Raw genomic sequence first — 25490 nt, 5'->3', positions numbered from 1 at the left:
CTCAGAGACCACGTAAGAGGTGCTTAGTAGATAAGAAACTAATCAGAGCAAGGGAAGTCCAGGGGCTGAGGTTCACACTACAGGTAGCAATGGGAGGTTTAACCCAGGACTTCAAAGTAAGGTGTAAAGTGGAACAAGACAGCCCGGTGACCTATTCATGGTTAGAAAACTCTAGACTAAATAAATGTTCAGCCTGATTGGGGGAATTAAAGACACTGCGTGACTCCAAGAAAAGAACTAAAAAAAAAAGCAAAGAAAACAGCTACCTCAAGGGGTGTCAATCCCGACACTGAAATCCCCTAAAAGTAGCAGGCTGGAAATCTGAGCTGCAAGTGAAGAAAACAAGGGCCAGATGTATCAAGCAATTTTGCATTTGCAAACGGTGTGAATTGCAAAATTCGTCCGTTTGTGAACGCAAAAATGCCTTTCAAGATGTATGAAATGCATTCGCTGTGCAGTTTTAAGGAATCGCAAAAATAGTGTTTCCTTAAAATTGCGACCCCATTTAGAGAATAGCAAATTGGGATTCCCAAAATAGGAAACCACAAATAGGGAATTCCTATTTGCGATTTCCAAAGCACATGTATCAAGCATTTTCTAAATGCGAATTGGGCATTTAGGAAATGCACTTACCACCAAATCCAATTTGGCGGTAAGCATGTGCAATTTTTAAAAATGCATTATAAATGCATTTTTTAAAATGACATGTAGCACACATTCACATGTCCGCAAATATTGTTTTGGGGTGCATCAGAGGGGGTCTTAGGCCCCAAGCACGCCGGGGTTTGCATAACCTAATTTGCTAATTCCTAACTGGAATTTGCAAAGTGGGAAATGCACAACCATTCGCACCTATGGGCCTACAACAGGCCCATATAGATGGAGTCCCATTCCCTAATTGCGATTCGGTAATAGCGATTGCAAATTTTAAGAAATCATTGTTACCGAATTGCAATTTTCATACATCCCATTTTGCATTTCTTAAATAGCGATTTCTTAAAATTCCCTATTTAAGAAATGCAAACAGGGAGCTTGATACATCTGACCCCAAGTCACAGAAGAAGGAAACAAAATGAGTTGCTGTACCCACAGGTCGTTAAAAAAAAGATTGGGAAACTGGAGAAAGACAGCTTACAGAGCAAACGCTAAGCAAGAGTAAATTAAGTTTCTGTCTAGAGGGTAATAAGTTAAATATTGACCCTAGAGTATTAAAGGGAGCATACACAATTAATGGCACAGGAGCTTAATTGCAAAAGGTTTACATTAGGTATCCCTGAGAATCCGTTTTGTCCCTTTGCTCTTGATAAATTTAAAGGGAGAGAGAGTACATGGTCGAAAAAAAAAAAAGAAGAAAGAGAAAGAAACAGTTAAAAATTACAATGATGGGAAAAATGCAAGAAAGGAGGGAAAATAAGGAAGAAAGAAGCAGTGAAAGACATAGAAATAAGGAAAATAAGGTGGAAAATAAATAAAAGACTGAGAAAGGAGCAAAATAAAGGAGATGAAGGAAGAAATTACAAATAAAAGGAATGAATGTAAGAAGAGTACGAAAATAATTACAGAGGAAGAAAAAGAAAAAAGAATGACAGAGAAAAAAGAATGCACAAGAAAGAAAAAGTTAACGAGAAAAGGATGAAAACGAAGGAAGGGAAAACATGACTGTGTGGGTGACAGTAGGATGGCATATAAGGTGGACATAATCCCTCTTAGTTCTTGAAACCTTCCTCATTACCATCCCAAACTGTGTTTTCTGCCTTGTTGCCTCTTCTTTGTTTGGGACTTGAAATGTCTAGTGTCCTAATACCCGAATCTTTGGCCCTCTGGGAGGTGATACGTTTTCTTGCAGTTATCAAAAAACGTTATCACCCCCCTTGTCAAAGGAGTCTTCTAGCATACAGCAGTCTCCTTCCTGCCATCTAGCATAGGGCTCTCCAAGAACGGCCGAGGAAAATCAGGTTACAATGAATAGGTGGGCAGAACTGATGGTACAGGGTGATCCCCCTGGGTAGAGTGATCTCAACCCGTGCCTCCAGTAGTTTGCCGGCTATTTGACGATAATGAAGACTCGTAGGCCTCCTGGCTTATGGTGGCCATATATCATCCCATAATGCTCTACCCTAACCTTCTTGTCCATGTGAAGCTAGTGTTTTTCAGAGTGTCTTTGCATCTGTTCTCTTACTATGCACAATTGGGATTCCCTATAGTATTCTTGGATGTTTGGGGGAGGACCAGGTCTTCTAGCTGGTGTTTTTAGGAGGTTAGCTGACAACCTTGGAGGCTTGCAATGCCAGACAAAGTCCAGCATTTGTCTTTTGAGTGCTGTGAACACTGATTTATCAACCAGTATAGGGGGGTTTGAAATATAGAATGTTCATTTTTAGAGCCATTAATTATCCCTCTCAGCCCGAGTCATCTTCTATTTTTGTAATGTTTTCAGTAAGTTGGAGTAAAACCAAAGTAATGTAATTTAATTACATGTTCTGAAGTGCATTTCCTTTCCGGCTACTTCCATGTTCGTCTGACCCATGTTTGCAGGTAATAGGGCCAACTGGCTCTATAGCTAGGTTAAACAGAAGAGATGTAAAGGGCCAAACCTGCCTTGCATCCCTTTCTAGGCTGATCCATCCAGAGAAACCCCCATTGAACCACACCTCAGATTGAGGGATTTGGTTTGAAGCCCTAGCCATTTTGATAACCCCCCTCCCGCAAACTGAAGCCAAATATCGCTTACTTCAAAAATTTATCGTTTACCCTGTCACAGGTTTTTACGGCGTTCATTTCTACTAATGAAATAGTTATCTTTTTTTCTGGTGGCTATTTTGAAAAGGTGAGTGATCTAAATAATATTGAAGGTCTGACTGTCCTTAACTTACCTGGTCTTCATGGATCAGGCACAAGAGAATCTCTGCTAATCTGGTAATTAGTACCTTCATATATATTGTCACATTTAACAAAGCTATTGGAATAAAAGCACTGCACTCAAACAGATGCTTTCCGGGTTTAGGGAGCACAATAATACTGGCCTTCTTCATAGGTCAAGTGACCAAGCCAGAGTCCGCTATGGATTGAAAATGTTTTTCCCCCAAAAATAAGCCAGCTACAGAGCAAAATTGTAAAATTCCACTATGAGGCCATCTGGACCTATGGCCTTAAATTACTTCACTTCTGATGGCTGCCAACCGTTCATAGCTCAGTTCACTACAGATGTGAGGGAAGTGTACCCTGTATACAGATCTTTGTTGGCTTGTAGGCATTTCCTGGCTTTTCTTGTATAAAACTTCAAATACACCAGAAACCTAGCAGACCTTTCTCATTTACCATTAGATTTTGTGCCCCGTTGGCTCTTCAGCCTCAGGATATGTCTACAGTGTACTTTAGCTTTTGGTGCTGTTGCGGGAAAGATGTGGACTTCCTGTCTCCTACACTCTACTCTTCAATGCTAGAAGCTCCCCCCACTCTGAATTGTTTATCAGCATTGTGCTTAATTCGCCTTTTTTTGCTGCCAAATGAAGCAGTGATTGCTTTGATCCTGTTGTGTATCCAGCTTGTTGTGATTGTGCTCTTTCTTTTTTGCTTGTGTTTGTAGCTCAGTCATGTTTCCCCTGATGCCTTGAGTGCATCACTGTTGTCATTAAATTTCATATATTCTCATATAGTTTCCTCTATTTCGACTCTACTGACCGAGTTTCCCTGCAGATCTCCCTCCACTCACCAATTCAAATCCGTTGGAGCTTGGGACAAGCCCAATAGGGTGAAGGATATTAATGCAATGTTGGAGGTTGCATGAGATCCAACAATCGCGCCTCTCATTTTGTGTATTAGGTCCCTAAGGCATAGATTCTGACTATCCTAGAAAATTTCCTGTGATCATGTGAATGGAATGTATAGTTACATTATTTTTCCTTTAATTCCCACCATGTGTCTGCCAGCCATGTATCTTCTAGGGAGGCTTCCTGACACTTCTTGTGTAAGTTTACTGGTGGTTTCAGTGTTTATGCCTGATCTGTTCTAAGCTGGTGTTCACTACTTGAGTGAAGTCTCTGGGTAAGGGCCTCTCAACGAACCCCTTAAGCTTGCTAACAGCTTTTTGTCTGAACTGCTCTGGATTACATATGTGTACAGCCCTACAGTGAATACAATCCCCTCCACCTGCCATGTCATAAAAAAAAAAAAAAAAAAATAAACCCTGCCTATTCTTAAGGTATTTTAATATAGTAATTCTCCCCCCCTGCCTGAACGGTATCGCTATTCCATAGGTTTTTGTTGGTCCACTGCATATATCTGATGTGTATATATGTCAGTGTTTATTTTCTTTTTCGCTTACCAGGCTTTCAGGTGTGTTTCCACCTTCTCTCATTTCCGGAGTAATAGTACTCTTGCACCTTTTGCTAGGGCATTTAGACCCCAAGTATTAAATGAGAGGATTCTGAATGCTTATCAAAAGCTTATTATTGCTACTTTATCATCACATACTCTAAGCCTTTGTATTCCCCAAGTGTACGTGGTCAGATTCTCCAGGACCCTTTCATCTTACTCCCTCAATTTCCTCTCATATTTGTAACCTCAATAGTGCTGACCATTAAACTGAAGCCTAAAAAGTTGTTGCTGTCAAGTTCTTGATTTGAGCTTAACTAACAAATAAATTTATGGTTTTGATGTCTCTCTTCACTGACTTTGTAAAAATCATATTTCAGAGCCCCTAGTGTGGGGAAGTCTCTGTAATTTTCAAGTCTTATTTATTTTGTCCAAGAAGAATGTCTATATCTTTCAGTGTAAGTCATCTTTTCAAATCTGTTCTTCCTCTTCATGTGACTGGCACATCATCCCACTCCCCTTTTTCAAGGGGCCTCTTTGCTGGCAGCATAACTCCCTCTTTTTCTTGTGAGTCTTCACTGAGTTAACCATTCTGGTGCTCTTCTCTTGCGATTCCCTTTATGGTTATCCTCCCCTTCATATTTGGTAGGTCCAGAGGTTCCATCTGTAGCACCCAAAAACCCCTGTGGACTTCTGTAATGTGGATGCTGAAGTCTTCAAACTGAAAAAGAACTTCACAAAGGGAAATCTATTTAAACCTTAGCACTTTCTTGATTAGAGCCTCCCCGAACATGCAGAAGTCGTTCATCCTCAAAATGGATGCTTGGGGTATGTCCTAAAGCACCAGCACAGTGTCTCAATTGACGATCGCTGGACTTTGTCGTCTCGCCTCTCTGATGATTCTTTCCTCCGAGGATACAAAAAGAGCTTGGCCAGTATGTTTCTAGACTTCTTGCCCAACCCAGGCGTTTTAGAGTCCCATTTGATGCACTCATTCAAGACTCACTGCATTCCCCTTTTTTCGGAAATAAATCTTTGGCAAACACTATTTTGACATAACCCAGTCAGTCTGCCTCTTTAACAATGCACAGTCTTCAAATGCCTTTTCTCAAGGTCCTCAAGTTTTTCAGACAGAGAGCGTATTTGGCCAATTCTACTTTTGAGCGCTCCCAATGCCTTTTCACCATCCTGTCCAAGCCACAAAGTCTCCCCTTCAAACTCTTCTACTCTGGGCCCTAGTACCCTAATAGATCTATGTCCCCTCTTTGATTTTCAGGGCTTCTTTAAAGCTCAGCAAGATTTTCACGATTTCCTGTTTGAAGTTCATCTCAATCTACTCCTTGTGGAGAAGTGTGGCTCAATGGTTAGAGCGGCAGACCCTGATGCAGAAATCCGGCCAGGGACCAGTGTTCTATTCCTGCCTCGGCGGGTCTTGGGCTCAATTTCCTCTGACCTGATAATTCTCGCATCAGTGCCTAATCTAATTCATGGGTCCCACTCTGTAACTCTGGGCAATAGCTTGCTTAATCTCCACAACGGCCCCAACAGCGCTGAGATGCCTGGCTTCACCTTGGAGGTTGCCCAGGAGTGGGCACCTCACAGGGAAAAGCCAGTTTTTACTCCTGCCTTTTTAATGTTTCTTTAAGTCTACTGAGGTCAGAGGCAGTCTTCCCTGAGCATGGTTCATGTTGCTAATCAATCTGTCTAGAGGGACCAGGGTTTGTCCCTAGCCTTCTTAGACTTCGTATTAATAGAATCTGAAGTCCTTGTGGTCCTTTGATGATGGTTTGGGCATGTCTGTTAATAACGGAGGTAGGCATTGTCTCTGGAGTGAGTGGTCTTTTCCCCTCTCAGAGGTTATCCTCCTCGGTTCAATGGGGGCTCCTGCTGAGTCTGAATGTGGTTAAAGGAGGCAAGAAGGGAAAAGGTAGGGGTGGTACAACAATTCTGCACACGTGTTCACAAAGGCTTCTGCATGTCTCCCTGGCTTACCACCCTTCAGTTCAATGTTCACTATCCCCTCGTACCTTCAGTCAGCAAAGCTCCACATGCATTCATGTATCCACTTGTGAAGCCCCATGCTCTCAGCTGGTGCTACGTTCCAAAGGCCTCCTACTGGTCAGCTTGGTCTCTCACAGGCCCCAAGCCCTGCATGCCTCATTTGTCTTGTTTCCACAGTGCTGCCCATGGGGGATCCCTTCTCTGCTAGTATGCCTCCACCTAGGACGTTTATTGCTCTGCCTGCCCAGCAGGATCATCATCTAAGTTTTCTTCTCGATGGGCACCACAATATCTGTTGTGAGTGATGAGAGGTGAAACATCCCAGTCTACACATTCTCTCTCTCCAACTGCAGAAAATCAGCCAGACAGTGCCTGCCTTGGTCGGTTTGCTTGCCACTGCCCTTTTCAGGTTGAACATCTGTAAATTATTTAATTACATGGGGTTTTGCGTTGCTGACTTTCAGACCTCACGTAGAGACAGGTTTTAAAACGTACTTCCATTTTTAAAACGTACATTAATGTCTGATGAGCAAATTAAACCAACGCCTTTTCAGCAATTTCTTTGGGTCTTTTTTGAGCCACCACATTTTACCTATATAATTGATTCCATAATGCCCAATCCTTTGTGCAGCACCCACTAAACCCCAAACTTTGGTTATGAACACTGAAGTTGAGCTGCAAGGCTTGAACTGCAGCAAGGGCCTATATTCAACTTTAAGTGCAGCCAATGCCTGCAGCACGTAGCCATTGGTTTTAGATAGCAACAGTGTACTGATGGGTGTGTTCTGCGGCCTGACCCTACATCTACGCCACCATACTGCCAAATCCCACTGAGTATGGTCTCTTGCTGCATACAGCCACCTCTTATGGACAGCTGCACCCCTCTATTCTTGATGCGCACATGCTTTGCTCTGCAGTGGTTAGGCTGAGGCCAGGACCTGCACTCTACTTCCTGTACTATGAACCCCTGATGTTCTTCTTGTCCATAGTGGCTTGGCTTTATTTGAAGCCAAGCTGTGATTGACTGTCCTTGTCATCGTTCCAAGACCAACGTTCTGCAACTGGGACTTTGTATTTAATTTTGGGACTATTTGTTAGAATCTCTATTTTTCTCTCTAGAATTGGCTTTTTGAATTCACTTATTTGATGAATTTCTTTGAACGATGAAATCAAAAGAAGGTTAAAACTGAAAAAAAAAATGTTTTGTCTTTGTATATTGCATATATTATTTGTGTGGATTATGAATTCAAATGATATTTTGTCTATACCTTCAGAGTTGACTAGAATAAGTTTATAGGCTAATGATTTAGGATATTTGTTGTTTTGGTACCTATGGACCACTGAAACCATTATGGTAGATTCTTTTTAGGTTTACAGATTCTGTATTTTGAAATCTGCACCCCTCTTCTTGGTGCACATGCTTTGCTCTGTAGCGATTAGCTTGCGGCCAGGCCCTGCACTTAACTTCCTGTACTGGCAACACCTACTGTGCACAGCCTTTGGTTTGTGGAGGAGAACCACTTGGACAGGAGCGGCTTTGTTGAGGCTGGTTGGTGCGCAGGGATGAATTTATAAAAACTCATTTAAAAAAAAAATCAAAAATCAATGAGTTGCTTCTCCGTCGCGGTCACGCTGCTCCTCTGCTGCACTGCAGGCACAGGCTTCGCAGCCTACCCTTCGGCCAATCCTAACGCTGCTCAAACGAGGGAGGGTGAGGGGGGCTAAACACTCCTCAGCCCTAACAGAGGAGCCGCACCTGCACTTGGATTCCATGCACTACATAAAACAAAGTCAGCAGCTATGGACAAGGTCTTGATAAGCTATTCTTTGTAAGTATTCAGAGGCTGACTTGCCATCTATTTTCGAAATATGATAGCAGTTATTGTTGAAGACAGTGGAGAATAGCTGGGACTATTGTGGGTGGTCAAGAATTGGCTTGTATTGTTTTGGAGGGGTGGTCATGAAAGGTCCATGGAGGTACATCACTCAGAAACCATCAGCCACAGATCTGCAATGTCCCACAGAGCTCAGTCTGGATTCTACTGCTCAATGCCTATATGCTTCCAAATAGCATCCAGGCACACAACCTTGACTTTCAAATGTATGCTGCGGGCATATATGTAAATGTGGCCATTGTCCTTCCTTCTATAGCTAGACCACTAGAAAGTGGAGTACCTGAAGGAGAGAAGATGGTCTAATTTAGTAGACAAATGCCACAAATTATTTGATTGGCTGAAGGTAAGAAGGCCCTAAAAGAGCCCATAACTAAAATCCTCCAGCTTGGGATAACAGACTTCTCTTCTACTACTTGACAAAATGGAAGTACAAGATTAGGAACAACAGTCCTTCCCATGTTGTGATGAAGATCGCATGTGCATATAACTAACACATTTTCTGCACAAGTAAATTGGCAGATTTCTGAAAAGGTATAGCTACAAACTCAGTGTTACGAAGAACATCTGCCCTTCCTAGAAGTACAGGAGCATCGCTGAGAACACTAATCTTGTGCAGACTGGTTTACTGAACTGTTTTAGATGGAAGGTTGTCAGCTTGTTTAGTGAGAAACACTTCAAAGTATAAGACTTCAGCGGTTAGTGCTTGTGTCCATTTGTAGGCAGTGATGCTGACAAATAACATCTGGCCGGTAGAACAAGCTCACGCCGTTTAGGATGTCTGTGCAGCTATCGCTATACTGTTACTCATTCAATAATGATGAGCAAATAAAAGAGGATAAACATGTAGCAAATGTACAATGGTGAATTCCAGAATGAACAATCAAGAAATGGATCTACAAAAATGTAGGGATCCCTAATCTTGGGTAAACTCTTTTCCAGCCTCCTGTCCCCTTACCTGTGAATTCCCTAATAAAAAAAAAATTGAAAACTGACAAAATCTAACATGCACAGAATAAAGTTCCATAAACCAAAAGACAAACCATATACAATCATTTTGGTTTAAAAAAATAATAATAATAGCAGCTCCCATAATAACAGGGCACCATACACTACCCCAAAACCCCTCTTCACCCACCTCCCTTCCCAACCCATGCCACTAGGCTCATTATTTAGCTAATTCTAACCATGCACTGCATTAAGATCAATGGTCACTGTAGAAGTTACTCAAATGCATTTGTGATGTTGATGTTTATTATTTCTTTTGAGATATCGGAGTTATGTGAGACCACGTGCAATGTGGTGCCCTGGGTTGGTGGCATGGAGGAGGGGGTGGAATTAACTTTGCAGCTATCATTGTTGGCAAATTTCATTGTCTTTCGGGTTTGGTCTCGTAATCAAATGCTTTTAAACAGACGTTCTTAACAGAATTTCCTTTTTTGTTTAATATTATGCAATATTTACTTTTCTGAATAAATACCCATAGATTCTTTTTCACGTTACATAACACAACATAATACACTTCACATGAAATTGAACAGAACAAAGCTGAGCCCTATCAAAACACTTAAAAGGACAACACTCTAGGGACACCCATCAAAAAGTTCAGAACAAGTGAAACTTTACAGTTTTCAGAAAAATATCCTGATCTTTTAAAATGATATTCATAACATTATACTTTAAAAGATATTTGCTACTTTAAAGCTTTTCCCCTTTTATCAACTAATTAGATCAGATGCCACTGTTTAGTGTAGATTTATGCAGTGTAAAGAATCATATGGCAAAAAATTACCAAACTTAAGAGAAACACTGTTTCAGTTTACTAGGATGTTAACATTATCAGCCCCTGTGATGTCATTTTGTTTAGGGATTTTGGACTGCAAAATCATGCTTGAACTCACACAGACAGTCAAAAATGATTTATTAGATCATAGCACATCCCCATGCACGAGTACAAATTTCAAATCCCTTTCTTACAATTCTAACCTGCCTTAACTGTTACCTAACTTGAGTCCAATACATCCTCAGCTACATCTTTTGATGCAACAAAAGTAGATGGAGACCTACTGTCATTTCTGCGTATGACCTCAAGCCTTGAAATATGTTATTTTTTCATTTTATTACAAGCAGTACCTTCCAGACTTTGATAGTGCTTATAAGTACATAAAAAGGACAAGTTATTTACCATTATTAACACTTTATCAGGTAAAGACAACCTCTAGTTGGCAAGTCGTTACTTTAGAATTTCCCACAGGCAGTAGTCTGGATGTGGAGATTTTTATCGAACAGTACCCCTGCGCAGCATTAGGTAGCAACAATCGGCTCTGCATAGGTCGTCGTCCACACCGAATATGATTTTGTGGATCCTATATAGGCACCACCCCTGCGCGCTGTCAGTTTCTATTCATGACTTTCCATGCCAAAAGCGCAGAGCCATGAAGAACAATGGCCACCGGTGTGTCAAAACTAGCACCCTGAAAGGAGAGACCCTGTCCCTAGAAATCAGTTTGCAGAGCAGGGAGGATGGGTGGGTCGATATGGAATCTGTAACTCGTCCATCTGATAGAGATATCTAGATGCGGAATCCTTATCTTTGAATAGATACTCAAGCAATAACACCACCAGAGGTGGGTCTGCGAACCAAGATCACACCACAAAGTACTGCAGGACCGAACAGGCAAAGTGGCCGTCCCTACGGACCTGACTGTCCAGGCAGTAGTGTTTGGTAAATGTGTGCAGAGACGCCCATGTTGCCGCCTGACAGATGTCCACGACTGGAACTTAGTGTGCTAACACAGTGGTTGCAGCTTTAGCTCTGGTGGAATGAGCATGCAAACCCTCTGGGGTTGGTCCTTAGCCAACGGGTAGTGCATTTCAATGCAGAGTACGACCCATCTGGTGATTGTTCTCTCCCGCATTGCTCGACCTTTCTTCGCACCCACAAAACAAAGATGTGATAATCTACCCGGAACTCTTTGGTACGATCAAGGTAGAATGCCAAGACTTCTTGGGGCCAGGCAGTGGAGTCTGTCTTCTTCCTTAGAAGGATGCAGGGGTATTAGGCAAGGTGATGGATTGGCCTTCATGGAAGGGCATAACCACTTTCAGAAGAAATAAAGCCTGTGTGAGAAGCACCACTTTGTCAGGATAGTTGCAAGGATGGGGGGGGGCTTAGCTGACAATGCCTGAAACTCACTCACTCTGTGGGCAGATGTAATGGCCATAAGGAAGGCTATTATTAAAGTGAGAAGCTTTACAGGACTATTGGGGAGAGGCACGAAAGGAGCGCACATCAGGAATGTCAAATCCAAAATCAAGTAGCCTTAGTGAATAATGAATGGGGAAGGAGGATACATACTAGTAAGGCCTTTAACAAACCTATTTACAAAAGGGGATTTAAACAAAGAAGCCTGATGAGGCAGGCATAAGAAAGCAGAGACTGCAGACAAATAACCTTTGAGAGTTCCCAAAAGCAGAGCCCTGCTGGGCCAACAAAAGTATAAACAATAGAACCTTAGACTGAGGGGCAGAAAAGGGGGTCAACAGATTTGTCTGTGCACCATGCCAGAAATCTCTTCCAACAACAGGCATATACCGTTTTGGTGGAGGGACACCTGGCAGCCAAGATAAGGTTACAGACTTCGGGTGTAAGGTCAAAAGCTGTCTAGTGCCGCTGCTCAATCTCCACGCAGGAAGTCGGAGACTGGACAGGTTCGGGTGGAGAAGCCTTCCCTGCTGCTCTGACAGAAGATCCTCCCGAAGGGGCAATCTGATTGGAGGATCGATGGCCATGTTCAACAGCTCAGGACACCAGACTCTTTGTGCCCATTCTGGAGCAACAAGGATTACTTGTGCCCAGTTGTTCTTGATCTTTGTGAAAACTCTGGGCAGAAATTGTATGGGTGGAAAGATTTACACAGGAGGCCTGTGATCCACTTGAGACAAAAAGTGACGCTGAGCGAAACTCCAACGCACAATACTGCTGACATTGCGTGTTTTTTTGCAGAGGCTAACATATCTAACCAAGGCTCTACCCACTGCTGAGAGACCTAGCCCCACCTCAGGATGGGGACACCATTTGTGATCGACCAAGCATTGTCGGCTGTGCTAGTCTGCTCTGATGTTCAGAGAGCCCGCCAGATGTTGAACCACCAGGGATATGCCCTGCTGTTCCAGCCACGATCAGAGATGCAGAGCCTCTTGACAAAGGGTCCGTGACCCCACTCCGCCCTGCCTGTTGCAGTACCACACGGCAGTGGTGATGTCCATGAACACCTGCACTACCTTCCCTTGGAGAGAGGAAAGAAATGCTTTCAATGCTAGTCTGATCGTCTCTATGCCAGTCTAAAGGGTGTTGTAGCTGGTATTCTAGAGGGTCCAGCGATCCCTCCCATTCCTCACCGTACCCTAACCCATAAGACTAAGGGTCAGGATACGACATAGGGGGCAAAGCACCTACCTAAGTCTGAATCGGTGTTGTGGCAATAAGGATGGAGTTGATGCCACTTGGGGGCACTGCCAGCATCAGGAGTGTCAGAACTGGCACTGTGGAAGGTAGAGGTGGTACGACTGATGCCAGGTCCAGGACTGGATCCCTAGGTCCCCCCCTGGAGCCGAAGCCACCGGTGCAAAATCAGAGGGGGGCCCCTTCTGGCCCCCACAGGTCCAGAGAGCACTCCGGCAGGGTCAGACTGCCTAAAAATGAGGTGCATGGCCTCAAAACTCCTCAATTAAATTTGGTTCCATGGAATCAATCATGTCCCTCAGAATGCTAGAGGCGGTGATAGGGAGCTAGTGTTGAGACAAAATGAAGAGGGTTGGATCAGTCGTCTCTGGTGTGCTGAGATGGGACACAATACGGAGAATGAATTTCACTATTTTCTTTAATCATGTCCTGTGCTCCTGCATGAGGTGATTTTTTATACTTCTCGTTGTATAGTGCTTATGGTGCTCTATGATTGAGAAATGGATATATCTATATACCTACACACAAAGATTCCCGTGGAGTGGTGGTTTGGATGCTCTCTAATGTGGGCTAAAATTGTGAGATTTATATATAACTTGAAAAGGACAAATGATCACACTTACCTTACCCACTATAATTTTAAGTAGTATTTTTTTAAGTATGTAATACAGGATAATTTATCCATCATGGAAATAACCGCTGTTAAATTACATCAGGGCAGGTCTTAATTGATGTTTTATTGTCACTGTGTATATGACAATAAAATATTCAGGGATCCTGTGGAGTGGTGGGCTGCCCGCCTGTTGCTTAGTGTTGGCCCACTGAACCAACCCAGGTTTTGAAACTGGTTTGTGGCTATATTTGATTTCCAGTTGTATCATTTTGGTTTTTCCTTTTTTGGACTAATGAATATTGCTACATTTTAATTACAACTTTGCGATTCATTTACAGGTACAAATAATATTTTGAAGCATGTAAAATAGAACAGCCTATTTGGCACTCAAATATCTCCTTTTAAATCATACTTGTCACTGTTCACCTGACTATAAATACTAGGGGACTTCGTGGAGTAGTGGGCTAAACGTCCGCAACACCAGTTAGATTCCCTTAATAGTATAGGGTTAGAATCTGACATACGGTTATCGTGTCACCTTGTATGTTTTTGTGAGTTAAAGATTGGGTACGTCACTGGGAGAAGTCCTTTATAATCCAAGTCGGTCCAACATTAGGTATAAAGTAATCATGGGATTATACTTGATTTTTGGATCACATCTTTCTGTGGTCTTTTCTGATTTGGAACTGGATTAAGCCACTATGGAGGAAATGGAAATTTTTGTTATGACTGACAAGGGGTAGAATTAGTTCTTGTCACTATAAATATGACATCCAATAAATTATGATGTGGAAAGACCCACTGGGGATAGGCTAAATTAGGGTTTTGTCACTGGAGATTGGATTTTTTTTTTAAACAAGGACATGTGTATTTCACTTTAAGGGGTCCTAGTCATGTGACCCTGGAAGCGTATTCAAAGACCACTCATCATGGCATTTGTCTAAGTGTTTGGAAACAAAAGCAGTGCTGCAGAGTGGCTTATTATGGCTGTTATTTGATTCGAACTGGTGAGTTATTTTTGTTTATAAAGGGGTGAGTTTTCACATCATATATTTGGCTATTTATGTTTGTAAGCAAACTGTCATGAAGTTAGTGGTTCTTTCATTTAAAAACTTGAATAACCTTTTGGCTAAATGAGATTTAGAGGATATTTGTTGAAGGTAGTTTAATTTATTGCCTTGTCTTCACCTCTTGACCTTCCTTGTTCTGCATGCTGGCAAGGCTGTAATTATCTCTATTTCTCAATTATTAAACCACTGGGATTATGTTATGTGGGGAACTAACTAATTTATGCAATTTAAACTGTGGACTGACATCCCTATTTTGACCTTTTAGCTCCATATGCATTTTAACATTAAACCACAAGCTAGAGAAGCTTTTTGTTGTCATTTTGCTTTCAATCAGGAACGTGAATTTAACATGTCTGGGTAGAAACAATTTTGAGTTTGGCCTTGGTTGTGAGTGTATGCAACAACATTTTGCTGGCAGTTACTATGTACACATATTTTCAATTCATTCTTAGGAATTAATATACTTTGACTGAAGGAAAAATACAAGGGAATATATGCGGTTGGGAACTTGCAGGCAGTGTAATTGGAAACGTCAACCTTCTGCACAAACAAAAATAGTGATGAAATAAGTTACTTACCTGTAACTGTAGTTCTCCAGTAGTGGACATTTGCAATGTGACCATAAGAAATGTTTGCTTTTTCAGGTATTTGTTTAGCTCTCGCAAGTCTAGGATTGGCCGCCATAAATGAGATTTTTTCCGAATCAGGATGAAGGGGGAATAGAAGCATCTGCCCCTCTGGGAATAGGGTACAGCTTCTATTGCTTCTTTGGTCAACATGGTCACCACTTATAAGCTAAGCAAACGCAGATGTCGAACCTGGGGCAGTGGTGTTATTGGGGGTATCTGAACAAACTCTAGGAGGTGGCCATATTGTATTACATCCAATACCCAATTGTCTTTGGTTATCTGACGCCAACGATGAATATAGTGTTTTAATGTTCCCTGAAAAACTGAAGGGGAAGAATGGGAGGTAGCCAGCACATGAAGACAGTCATTGACTAGGGGCAGCTTCTTTAGATTGCCTTCCAGGTTTTCCTCTGTGGGAAGGTCTACTGGTAAGCCGCTGACGGCGGTTGCCTTTGCTGATATTGGGGCCTGGTAGTGTGGAAAGTGGTGGAGTATGATTGAAATCTGTACTGCTGGTATCCTCCACGAAATGAAGGATGCCATCTGGCCCTGGCTCCATGAAAAGGCATTTTTTTAATACTGCAGAGTGCCTAGCCATCTGGCAGTCTCAGTGACTGACTTTATGGTCTGAAGCGCCTCATCAACATGCTTCCCAAATAGCGCCTCTCTCTGCCATAGGAAAGATCTAAAATCTGTGTCTGGACTTCAGCTCAGAAGTTAGTGGCTTTGAGCCACCCTTGACCCCTCAAAACTGCCAAACCAACTAGTAGTCTAAAGCCCATGGTTTGCGATGTCAAGTGCGCAGTCAATTTCCACAGAGGAACGTTGTCCCTCCATTACCACCTTTTTTGTCTCAATCTTGGCACTTTCTGGAAGTTCCTCCAAATACTGAGTCATGTCACAACTGTGAATCGTATCTGCCCAGGAGCGCTAGGGAATTGGCAGCTCTCATAACGATGGCGGAAATTGATGAAAAATGCTTTCCAATATTATCAAGGCATCTCCTTTCTTTATCTGGTGGCGTAGTTAGCGTGTAGAAGGATTTCTGGAGCGCCGTTGCGCTGCCTGTGAAATGACAGAGTCCGGTTTTAGATGACCCGCTAGGCAGGCAAAAGCATCATCCGTGGACTTGTACTTTTTATTCCAATTTTGGTAACACTGCAGGTACTGTTGCAGGGTTCCTCATCTTTAAACCTTGACTCCAAACATGTTCAATTATAGGACCATAAATTATTGGACTGGCCCTGACTGTTTTCCTGTGAGGTTCCTTGAAATCATACAGGAAACAGTCTTGCTGAGTCACAGGCATCGATAAGTCAAATCGAGTGGCAGTCTTTTCCCACAGGTTGTGAAAGCCACCAATATCTTCAGGTGGAGATTCCACTATAGGTGTTCCAGGAGAGGCAGGTGCTGGAATTATATACTCATCCCATTCATTCTGTGGTGTATGGATTTCACCCTCCTCACCTTCTTCATCAGAAGAGGTTGGTACTTGTGCAGATACAGACTGGGGGGAAGCCCGTGGTCGAGGAGGAGTTACAACCTGCTGCTGTTGAAACTGTTGAGGGGGGTCGATGGTATGGCGGGAATCATCAGTTAGTGCTCCGATGCAGGTACTGGTGGAAAACGCTCCCTGTAATCTGCCAACATTGCTTGTAAATCTGACACTAAGCCAGAAGGCAGACAAACCAGCCCTTGGCTGTTGCTGCTCATAATATTGCTGGTCATAATAAGCGTTATCACCATCATCTGAGTACTCCTGACATTTGACCCGTAATTGAGAAGGACTTCTGGCCGCCCCATGTAGCCCATCATCCTCAGAGTCATCTTCATCTAAAAGGTGTGAAGGCAGCAGTCTTGACACCTTACTTGGGGACGTAAGTGACGGGATTAAACTATGCTTTGTACTCTTTTTCAGACCAATCTGTTCCGTCAACGAGAAAAGAGCCAATGTAGATGGTCTCTGTCTCTTAGCACGCGTTTCCTTGAGCGTCGATGAGAGGTGAGTTGCCGTCAACGGTGGGGGCGTCGACAAGGCGTTGTTGACAGAAGTGCTATAGACAGATGTGTCGTTGACAGTGGGAGCGTTGTTGGTGGAGTTATCGTCAGTGAAGACTTCGATGGTGGAGCGGTCAATGAGCGTTGCGTTGACGAGCGCATCGTCGATGAGATAAGCATTTTTGATGGGGACTGTAGTCGCGGTGATGAAATGGGGCGCACCGTCGATGAAGAGTCTGTTGAAGCTGCCATCGACATGGATATGGTGACAACAGTAGATGTGTGAGGGTGTGAGCCGTCGAGCATACCGTTAATGATGGTGCAATTGACGGTGCACAGTCTGGTTTTTTAAAGTGTGCTTAATCCGCACAGGTAGCGTTGGGGGCTCAGAGACAGTTTTCTTTTTAGCCTTTAGGGTGGAATCTGACTCCTTATATTTCCTGAGAAAAAACTGGGCAGAGCTCAGAGGAGACTCGACGTGCAGTGGAAAATCTGAGGGAAGACAGCTCCTCACAGGAGAGTTTCTAGAGGGTGGTGTGATCTGATTAGTTTTTTTGGGAGTTTGTTCCTTTTTTACAAAATGACTGATATGTTTCTAAGTTAGAGGCCTAATGCATTTAATGTTTAATATGCAATTGGTCATAGCTTGTGTATTACACCGGGGACTTCCATCTCGACGATGGGGAAGGATTCAAGCATGTGAATCTATGAAAGTTCCAATACTGGAGTAAGGTATGTTATTTAAAACCACGTTGAACCTATATTGCTAACAAAACCTCAAAATGTTCATGACAGGGAGAAAAAATATTTTTTTATATTATGCTAAGATTGAAAAACTGTTTAGTAAAATGTATGCTAGGATATTGACATGTAGGGGAAATATATGTGAACTAAAATATTTCATTGTGGAGTGATCACAGTTTATCTATACCTAGGTCTTGGTCGTAATTTGGATAGTTACTGCAGCATTATGGAAAAGGGGCAGGGTTCAGTCCTTCCCTTTCCTTTTTAATGTCTTTAGATGGTGCTTTGTTATGTTTTTAGCAGTAACCAAAAATACACAGGGAGAAGATGCATGTGTACATGTCTTTAAAAGTGTAATGATGAAATTTGACACTGTTTTCTATTAGCATCTTGAGCTCAAAGCTTTAGATGTCATATTAGTATGGCTCTAATATTTACTGGGATCATATATTTAGATGTAGTAAATGAGAATTATGTATACTTTAAGTATGTTTGTTTTACAGCCCTGAGGAAGGATGTCTTGTTATGTTGTGCCTAGCCGTCAGTGCAAGCACTGCATGTGCTGAGGTATATTGTTGCTGTCAAACACACAGAGGGGTTTGGAGCACACCCATTTCTTACCATTGGAAGGTTGTCTTTATCATTCTCATTTGCCTGGTTCTCATTTGTGTTCCAGCCAGGGGTGGCTCCTCTGCTAATGTGGAGGAACATTGCCTCACTGGTTTTTCCAAAAAGGAAAAATAAAATGATAACGTACATTACGTTGTAATTTTATTTTTCCTTGTAGGGCGGGGCTGGGTTTGAGGGAGGGGGCCCAAGGAGGGCTATGAGCACACAGTGTGCAGACATGCGCATTTTGCATGTTCTCTACCCTGCTGTATAGAACAGCTGGGTAGAGTACATGCACAGGCTCCCATTCCCAGTCTGAGTGGCGAATGTGACAAAAGTGAGGTAGTTAAGTGTACTTTTCAGACATAAAATAGTCCCTCATTCATGTCAGTGCTAGCACTCCTTTGGAGGCTGACAATACACCAAACAGCCAATGGCATTAGCTGAGAAAGTTATAATCCTCTGGGAGCTCATTTTATGTAGATTTAAAAAAAATGGGTTACAAAAGGTCTACAGAATGTAAAATGTCTATAGCCAGACTTTGAAACTGATTGCATACAAGGAAAAAGTAAGTTCTTGTCAAAGACACCTACACTGGTTAAAAGTAGAGTGTATTCGACGTTGTCTTCATTGTTTTTATTTTTTTCTGCTCTTAAATGGCCCTGCATCCGTGTATCTAAAAATTGTGCTGCACTTGGCTTTTGGCTGGTGGTTGTGTTAAGCAGATTCTGGGGCCTGGTGAAGAGGTGGTGTTCAACACTATAGATAGAGGATAGGATACAGAGGATAGAGGCTGATTGCAGTGCTTCGATGCACATGGACAAAGGTTGTGCACAGTCGGCTGTAGGAATGCACGGTCTGGGTTCAGGTCAGGGTTGAAGGTCATGCCATGAGCTAAAACCCCACTGTGCAAAGCCTGTCAAAGACCTCAGTGAAGGCATGGCAGTAAGGCAGTCCCTTTGTGCTCATACTACTTCGCACAGTCTTTAGCCATGTACTCTGAGGCATGGCAATTGGTAGCAGGAACTAGCTTGAGACCACCTTCAAGTGGCACAGCGTTTTCAGCAGGTTCTTACTTTGACCAGTGGCCATAGTATATAATTAAAAAACGATATAAACTTCACTTGATAAAAGAGGTAGGAGCATGTCTAACTTCAAAAGTTATTACTGGCCTCCAATCTAACAGGCTAAACAGTGGATTTATGATTGAAGATATTGAAAGGCTTAGGAGGAAAAAAAAAAAGAGGGATTTTACATTAAGTCATCTCCTTTAGCTTAGTTAACAAAATTTCATAAAGTAAGGGTTGAATACATTCGAGATTTTGGGGTGAACATGTAGAGACATTTCTACAGAGAACGCCATAACCAAAGATTAAGAGGAGGAAAATAATTAGGGATGCCTTAGTTTAGCACAGTATTTTATAGATCAACCATGCTTATGTGCTAAAAATTGAGTATGAAAAACTGGAATTGAACAGGATACTGGTGAGTGCAGGATACACTGGAGTATTTAGAAATAAGAATTCAACAGTTTGCACAGACAGGGATTTCAAATACAAATATTTAGCTTAGAAGCAATAGTTCTCAAAACTCAGATCTGATAGAGACATCTAGTTTTAGATTCCTTACCTTAGAATTTCTCCCAGGCGTCGGTCTGGATCTGGAGACTTTTCTCTACGAGTAACCTTGCATACCGTTAGGTAGCGTTTATTGGCTCTGTGCCTGTCATCTGTGTTGTCCGCGCTGGATATGACCTCATGGGTCCTATATAGGCACCAACGTGGTGCGCTGACGTCAGTTCTTTTCTTTCCACGCCAGCCTAGCATTGATCTGAAGAAGAGCTATCACTCCGAGGTTTTTTGAATAGTCCTTTTCAACTTTTTGTTGAATATTTTTCAGTGTCTACACTCCTGGTGCATCAAGGGTGTCTTCGTGTAAGATCGGGTTCAAGCCCGTGGATCCTGACATCAGGTGATGTCCGTAACGGATCCGCACCTCGTGTGCCTGTGGTGTGTCTGGAGAGCAACCATGACCTGAAGTCATGCTGAGTGCTGGGCCATGAATCTGAAAGCATTGAGGGAGCAGTCCCTAAAGCTCTTTGCCGGCCCGGTGTCCGGCTCCGCATAGGTCCCGATTTCAGTCAAGAAGAAAGTCCTGGGATAAGTCGCAAAGTTTCCCCTCATCGTCAACCCACTCCAAGTACTTGGGGCGATTGGGTAAGTCGAGGCATAAGTCAAAGAAAAACAAGCGTTATTTGACCTCACCCTGTCTGTTGGCCGACAAGATTAGGGAAATCCGCTGTTCCAGTGCTGCTGTTCTAGGCCTCCGTCCTTGGAGCCTGCATCTCAGTCGTCTCCCTGCGTTTCTGGGAGCCAGAGCGACCCCTGCCTAAATCATCCAATCAGAGCAGTGAGCCAAGTACTCAAACAGCACCTCCCCCTTGTCCCAAATATTACAATATGTCGTGCTTCCAAACCAGCCACCCACTGCTCCCAGAGTGCAACCAATAATGGTCCAATATTTTTGAATTGCTGTTGGAGGGGCACCAACAAAGGTCATTAAGGAAGTAATCATTCAAATGTGTTGCTCCACTGTGATCTTTTATTCTCTTCAATATAAAAGACAACAGCCATCCACCCTGAAACAAACACAAGCTCATTGTTGCCGGCGTTCTTTGCCTGAAAAAACAAATTTCTAACGGGGGTCAAGGCTGTCAGGGTCTTTCCAGCACACTGCTTTCATTCAGCGGTCCATGGTGGCAACTCGTTTACTGTTTCTGAACTTGTCTCTAATGCTAGTGGGGCGTTTACCACTCTGTCAATTCAATTACACTTTATAACAGTGCCCTTAGCCTCTTCTATTCCACCACCCGAAGTCTATATTTCCAAAGGGGACTTGCTTACTAACACATACCTTGCAGACAGGGCAGGTAAGGAAGGGGCAGCTAAGGAACAGGCAGCAGAAAAGCTCCTAATGGACATGACAGAACAAGCGCGCTAGAGGCAGTCAAAAGTAGTGCACGTTTCCCCTCACGTGTAGAGCATGCAGTGGTGCAGCACAGAAGTGCAAGATTTACCTCACATACAGAGTAAAGTACTACTAGGAGTAGTGCAAATCTCTCAAATAAAACATGTACTGTGCAGTGATCAGGTGCTTCTCTTTTAAGGGATCACCATGAACAGTGTTTATGCAAAACTGTAAAAATAAACATGCTGACTTGTCACCCCCTGAAAAACTGAGTTATTACGAGTGGGAAATTCCATTACTTTCTTGAGCAGAAGCAAGTTACGGCTTTATGCTTCAGTCATCAGTCTTTCATGCTTGGGGGGGTGATAACAAGAGTGGCATTAGGCTGGGCAGCAGTTTCACAATATTTAGTAAAAGGAGAAAAGAGAGACAGTCGATGGACGTTCCTACGGAAGAGCCCCTCCTTGTGACAGACCTCAGCACTGGCTGGCAGAGGGCTCAGAACAAGGGGCAGCACTAAAAGGGGCCCGGACTGAACAGAGCAGGCAGCTGCCTGCAGGTCCAAGTCATGAGTCTGTACATTGCCAGACAGGAGAGTCCAGCTTTGGATGAATGAATGAACAAATGCTTGTTATAAAGCGCATTGTTACCCTAGAAAGGGCGTACTGGTGCTTTGAGGTGGCATTGCCTGTTTAGTCGCTGCCTGCCACTGCTGACTGGGGTGGGAGCCCACAACAGAAGTGGCAGCAGGACCAATGGTGCGACCAAGACAGAGGCAGGAAGCTGGTACTGGTGCACACACTTATGCAGATGCCCAACCGTGACTACAAATTGCGAATGGCCTGCAGCTCGCCCCTCTCCAGGGCTACTGAACAAGGTGTACCCACTGTACATAAAACAGTTTTGTTTTCTTTTAACCATTGCTGAAGTGGTGGGAGGGACAAGTCACCCAGCAACCACCATCTGTCACAGTATCCCAATGAAGGCAACTTCAATACCGGGCCAGGATGATTAACTTAACACTACCCTGGCAGGTATGGGTACTTTCCTAGAAGTTATTTTCAGGACTATTACACACGAAAAAGACTTAAATGTCAAAATAAAAACATAATACATTTTTAAGTTACAGGCATTAGAAAATACACTTATGTTAACCGAAGTACCTTTAATTGCTGTTGTAATTCACTATTTAACCTGGCCAGCACAGTGTTGGTTTCTTTATTTCTTCTAATGGAAGCTTGAATGGATTTCTTGTCCTTACCAACAGACCTGAAAGGCAGAAGAGTAAAATCAAATATTTGATACCATGTGTAACGTTATGCATAAAAAACGTATGGTAGACGAAAACAGTAAAGACAACAGAAGCAAAAGGTGGTCAAACGAGGAGGTAAATCAAAAGAAATTAGGGAGGATAGCAATACAATAAAAAAGAAACGCAGTTCTATTTGAGAAAAGAGACGCAGCAATAAGAGCTAATGGAAAAGTAAGCAGGCTGTAGTGCAAAAAAGCAATGACAAGTTTGTTAGATACACGGGCAAAACAGAAATCGACAAAACTATAAGAAGTGAAAAAGAGAAATACATCTAAAATAAATTCAACCCATACAATTCACTATTAAACATCTAGCACTCATTTGTCTAAAAAAAATGTAATGTACAAATACTGCGATATCAATCTGTTTAATCCAAACCAACTACCACCTAGATTGAGAAAGTAAAACTATGAACTAATAAAAACTAAAGTGTGTAGCTTACAATGCAAGGAACCCTCATGTGGCAAATGCAGTATTAAAGTACAAGTTACTTACCTTCGGTAACAAAATATCTGGTAGAGACATTCTAGTTTCAGATTCCTTACCTTAGAATTTCCCCCCCCAAGCGTCTGACTGGATCAAGAGATTTTTTTCTTCGAGAAATACCCTTGCTCATCAGTAGGTGGTGTCGGTTGACTCCGCTGGCATCGTAGTCACCGTGATGACGGCGGGAGTAGTACATAGACGCCACCTCAGCACAGTGACGTCAGTTTCTTTTAACAAATTTTCACACCAAAGCACAGAGCCGCTAAGAACACTGAGATGGGTACGCCAGAGGTAAGGACCTGAAGGGGGAATCCCTGTCCCTAGAAATCAGTTCGCAAGCAGAGAGGATGGGTGTGTCGGTAAGGAATCTGCAACTAGAATATGTCTCTACCAGATATTTTGTTACCGAAGGTAAGTAACTTGTACATCTGATAGAGACCTCTTGTTGCAGATTCCTTACCTTAGAATAGATACCCTAGCAATGCCATCTTCGGAGTTGGGCTGTGAACCAAAATCATACTAGAAAATCCTGCAGGACCAAACTACCAAAGTAGCCATCCCGATGGACCTGACTGTCCAGGCAGTAATGTTTAGCAAACGTGTGCAGGGATGCCCATGTAGCTGCCTGGCAGATATCCAGGACAGGAACTCGCGTGCTAACGCAGTGGAAGCAGCAGTTGCTCTGGTGGATTGAGCGTGCAAGCCCTCAGGGGGTTGGTTCTTGGCCAAAGCGTAGCAAATCTTGATGCAAAGTACCACCCATCAAGAGATGGTATGTTTTTGCACCGCCTTCCCTTTCTTCACACCCACATACCCGACTAAGAGTTGATCGTCCACCGGAACACCAGTGCTCTTTTTAGGTCCAGTCGGTGGAGTCTCTTCTCCTCATGGGAAGGATGTGGGGGTGCGTAAAAAGTAAGCAAGGTGATGGACTGGCCTACATGAAAAGGCGTAACAACCTTGGGAAGTAAAGAAGACTTAGTGCGCAACACCACTTTGTCAGGTTGCACAGACAAGAATGGAGGCTTGGAAGAAAGAGCTTTAAGTTCACTCACTCTGCGAGTCTTAAAAGTGGGGAGCCATAAAGGGCAATTGTGCATCAGCTCAAAGGGAGTACACAAGTAAGGAAGGACAAGATTGAGGTCCCACTGAGGCATGATAAATGGAGTGGGAGGAAATAAATGGGTGAGACCTTTAAGGAATCTATTCACATTAGGAGATTTAAAGAGTGAGGGCTGATCAGGTAGCCTGCGAAAGGCCGAAATGGCCGATAAATACCCTTTAAGGGTGCCCAAAGCAGAGCCCTGCTGGGCCAAAGAGCAAATGAACAAAAGAACCTCAGATAGAGGAACAGAGAGGGGATCCACAGATTTGTAGGTACACTATGCTACAACTTTATGCCAACGACATATACCGTTTTGGTGGAGGGATGCCTGGCTGCACAGATAACATCGCAGACTTCGGGTGAAAGATCAAAAGTTGTCAACTGCCGCCGCTCAATCTCTATGCATAAAGGTGGAGATTGGACAGGTTTGGGTGGAGAACCACCACCCATTGCTGGGACAGAAGATCCGCCTGAAGAGGCAGTCTGAGTGGAGGATCGGTGGCCATGCTCAATGGATCTGGATACCAAACTCTCCGGGCCCAGTCCGGAGCCACCAAGCTAACGTGGGCCGGGTCGTTCCTGCTTTTCTTGAGAACTCTGGGCAGAAATGGTATAGGCATAAAGGAGGCCGGAATTCCACTCCAGATAAAAAGCGTCTCAGAGCGAGTGTTGCCTTGGAAACTCCAATGCGCAAAACAGCTGACATTGTGCGTTCTCTGCAGAGGCGAACAGCTCTAACCAAGGCTCTCCCCACTGCTGAAAGGGACCTTGCGCCACCTCTGGATGGAGACGCCATTTGTGATCGGCTGTGCATTGACAGCGGAGTTAATCCGCTCTGGCGTTGAGAGAACATGCCAGATGTTGAATCACCAGGGTAATGCCCTGATGTTCCAGCTATGTCCAGAGGCCCTACCCCACCCTGTCTGTTGCAGTACCACATGGCAGTAGTATTGTCCGTGAACACTTGCATTACTTTCTCTTTGAGAGAGGGAAGAAATGCTTTCAATGCAAGCCTGATCGCCCGGAGCTCCAGAAGATTGATATGGAGTCCGGAGGCCTCTGATCTCTGCCTCACCCATGTGGCCGCTCCCAACCCAGAAGCAACACATCTGTCACTATGGATAGATCTGGCTGAGGAAGGGAGAGGGATCTGCTGTGGACCTAATGCAGATTTGAAAGCCACCACTGCAGGTCTTTTGCAGTCCCCTTCGAGATCTGGACCATGTCAGAGAAATTCCCTTGATGCTGCGCCCACTGGAACTTCAGGTCCCACTGCAGAGCCCAC

At 43.4% G+C, this 25490-nt stretch overlaps 1 protein-coding gene across 6 annotated transcripts in view; it reads right to left on the bottom strand.

Moving 5' to 3' along the window:
* Window positions 1-25490, bottom strand: part of REPS1 (RALBP1 associated Eps domain containing 1) — a 748137-nt gene that overhangs the window by 9126 nt on the left and 713521 nt on the right. For all 6 annotated transcript variants that reach the window (XM_069234311.1, XM_069234314.1, XM_069234310.1 and 3 more), the window contains one exon: window positions 22466-22571. In XM_069234311.1, coding sequence (XP_069090412.1) covers window positions 22466-22571 — 106 coding nt within the window. The remainder of the gene's footprint in view (window positions 1-22465; window positions 22572-25490) is intronic.

The sequence above is a fragment of the Pleurodeles waltl genome, chromosome 5, assembly GCF_031143425.1.
Source record: "Pleurodeles waltl isolate 20211129_DDA chromosome 5, aPleWal1.hap1.20221129, whole genome shotgun sequence".
Classification (NCBI taxonomy): domain Eukaryota; kingdom Metazoa; phylum Chordata; class Amphibia; order Caudata; family Salamandridae; genus Pleurodeles; species Pleurodeles waltl.
Note: the sequence above shows the minus strand (reverse complement) of the source record. Positions and strands in the feature narration are given on the sequence as shown.